Genomic DNA, 1,210 nt, shown 5'->3' with positions numbered 1-1,210 from the left:
TTTTAATTGTTGTGTTAGACTTTTGGATCCTGTAAGGGACAAACTTTCCAACTTTAGGAAGAAATGTATAAATAGTAATAAAGTATGCCTCGTACTCAGCCTGCCTTTTAAGGTCATCTCAGATTGACACCCACTTGTTGTTGAAATCTTTTATTTGTTGGAAAAAGCCTACGGTATTATAAAAAGGTTGTCTGATAGGGAGGGTGGCCTTGAAGGGCAGTTTGTTTGATAACTAAAGATTATTTTGAATTGTGAGTCATGCTTAGCAACTCTGGTATAGTCAGAAAATAAACGTATAGAGCTGAAAAATAAATGAAGTCATCTCTCTTCTCTGCAGTGTGTTCAAAGATGCAGACAGTTTGTCAGAGAAGGTGAAGACTCAGCTGCTGCCCCCCCTGGACAGACCGACCGGACAGAGAGCAGAGAGGAAGAGTCAGCGGGATGAGGAAGAGGAGGAGCAGAGAAGAAGAGGAGAGGACAGTGACCCCCTCCGTATTCCCAGCAGGAATCCTCGCCAGGGGACACACCCTCACTGGTTGGTGATGATACAAACTGTGCATGCAAAACTTTACAACAAAACTCATGAACTGATCGTTAAATATGTTCATTTTACTGTCATGTGTGACACACAGTTATGGTTGGCACATATTTGTAATGTTCCTGGTTTCTCTCTCTTTTGCATTTGTGGAAAAAAGAGGATACTGCCTGAAACTATGAGTCAAATAGAGATAATAAAGAATGCCTTGCTTACTAATTTTTCTATATCCACCTACTTTTGCTCATTAATGAGGTTCTCCCACCAGCATAGGATCAAGTAATTAATCTAATGTACATTCATGAAGTTTTAACCTTATATTTGTGGTATTTCTAGTTTTACTCAGGCTGAATATAGTTTAGTCTATTCATTGGCAGTCTGGCCTGTTCAGGTTTTCCTGTTTTGTGTGCATTAATGTGCATTACTCACTCACTTAATAAATTCGAACAGTCTAAAAGTCCAGTTTAACCTTGAACGATTTTAGATTTGTTTGCACTTTGCAGACTTGGAAAGAACTACATGACAGAAAATCAATGAACAACCAACAAGTTGTAATCCTTAACATTTTCATGGCATCAGAGGCTCGTGTTATTAATATTTATGACTGACATTTTGGCATTTGATACACACACACAAACCTCTGGATGTGCTGAGATTGTGGCTTGTAATACGTCT

At 38.8% G+C, this 1,210-nt stretch overlaps 1 protein-coding gene across 1 annotated transcript in view; it reads left to right on the top strand.

Moving 5' to 3' along the window:
- psmf1 (proteasome inhibitor subunit 1) overlaps positions 1–1,210 on the top strand; it is a 12,899-nt gene that overhangs the window by 2,668 nt on the left and 9,021 nt on the right. Inside the window, exons 4-5 of the mRNA XM_013916145.1 lie at positions 58–65; positions 338–535. Coding sequence (XP_013771599.1) covers positions 58–65; positions 338–535 — 206 coding nt within the window. The remainder of the gene's footprint in view (positions 1–57; positions 66–337; positions 536–1,210) is intronic.

Source organism: Pundamilia nyererei, unplaced genomic scaffold (assembly GCF_000239375.1).
Source record: "Pundamilia nyererei isolate P.nyererei 1_Seehausen unplaced genomic scaffold, PunNye1.0 scaffold00483, whole genome shotgun sequence".
NCBI classification, from domain to species: Eukaryota; Metazoa; Chordata; class Actinopteri; order Cichliformes; family Cichlidae; genus Pundamilia; species Pundamilia nyererei.
This window is presented reverse-complemented; position numbering and strand designations above follow the sequence as displayed.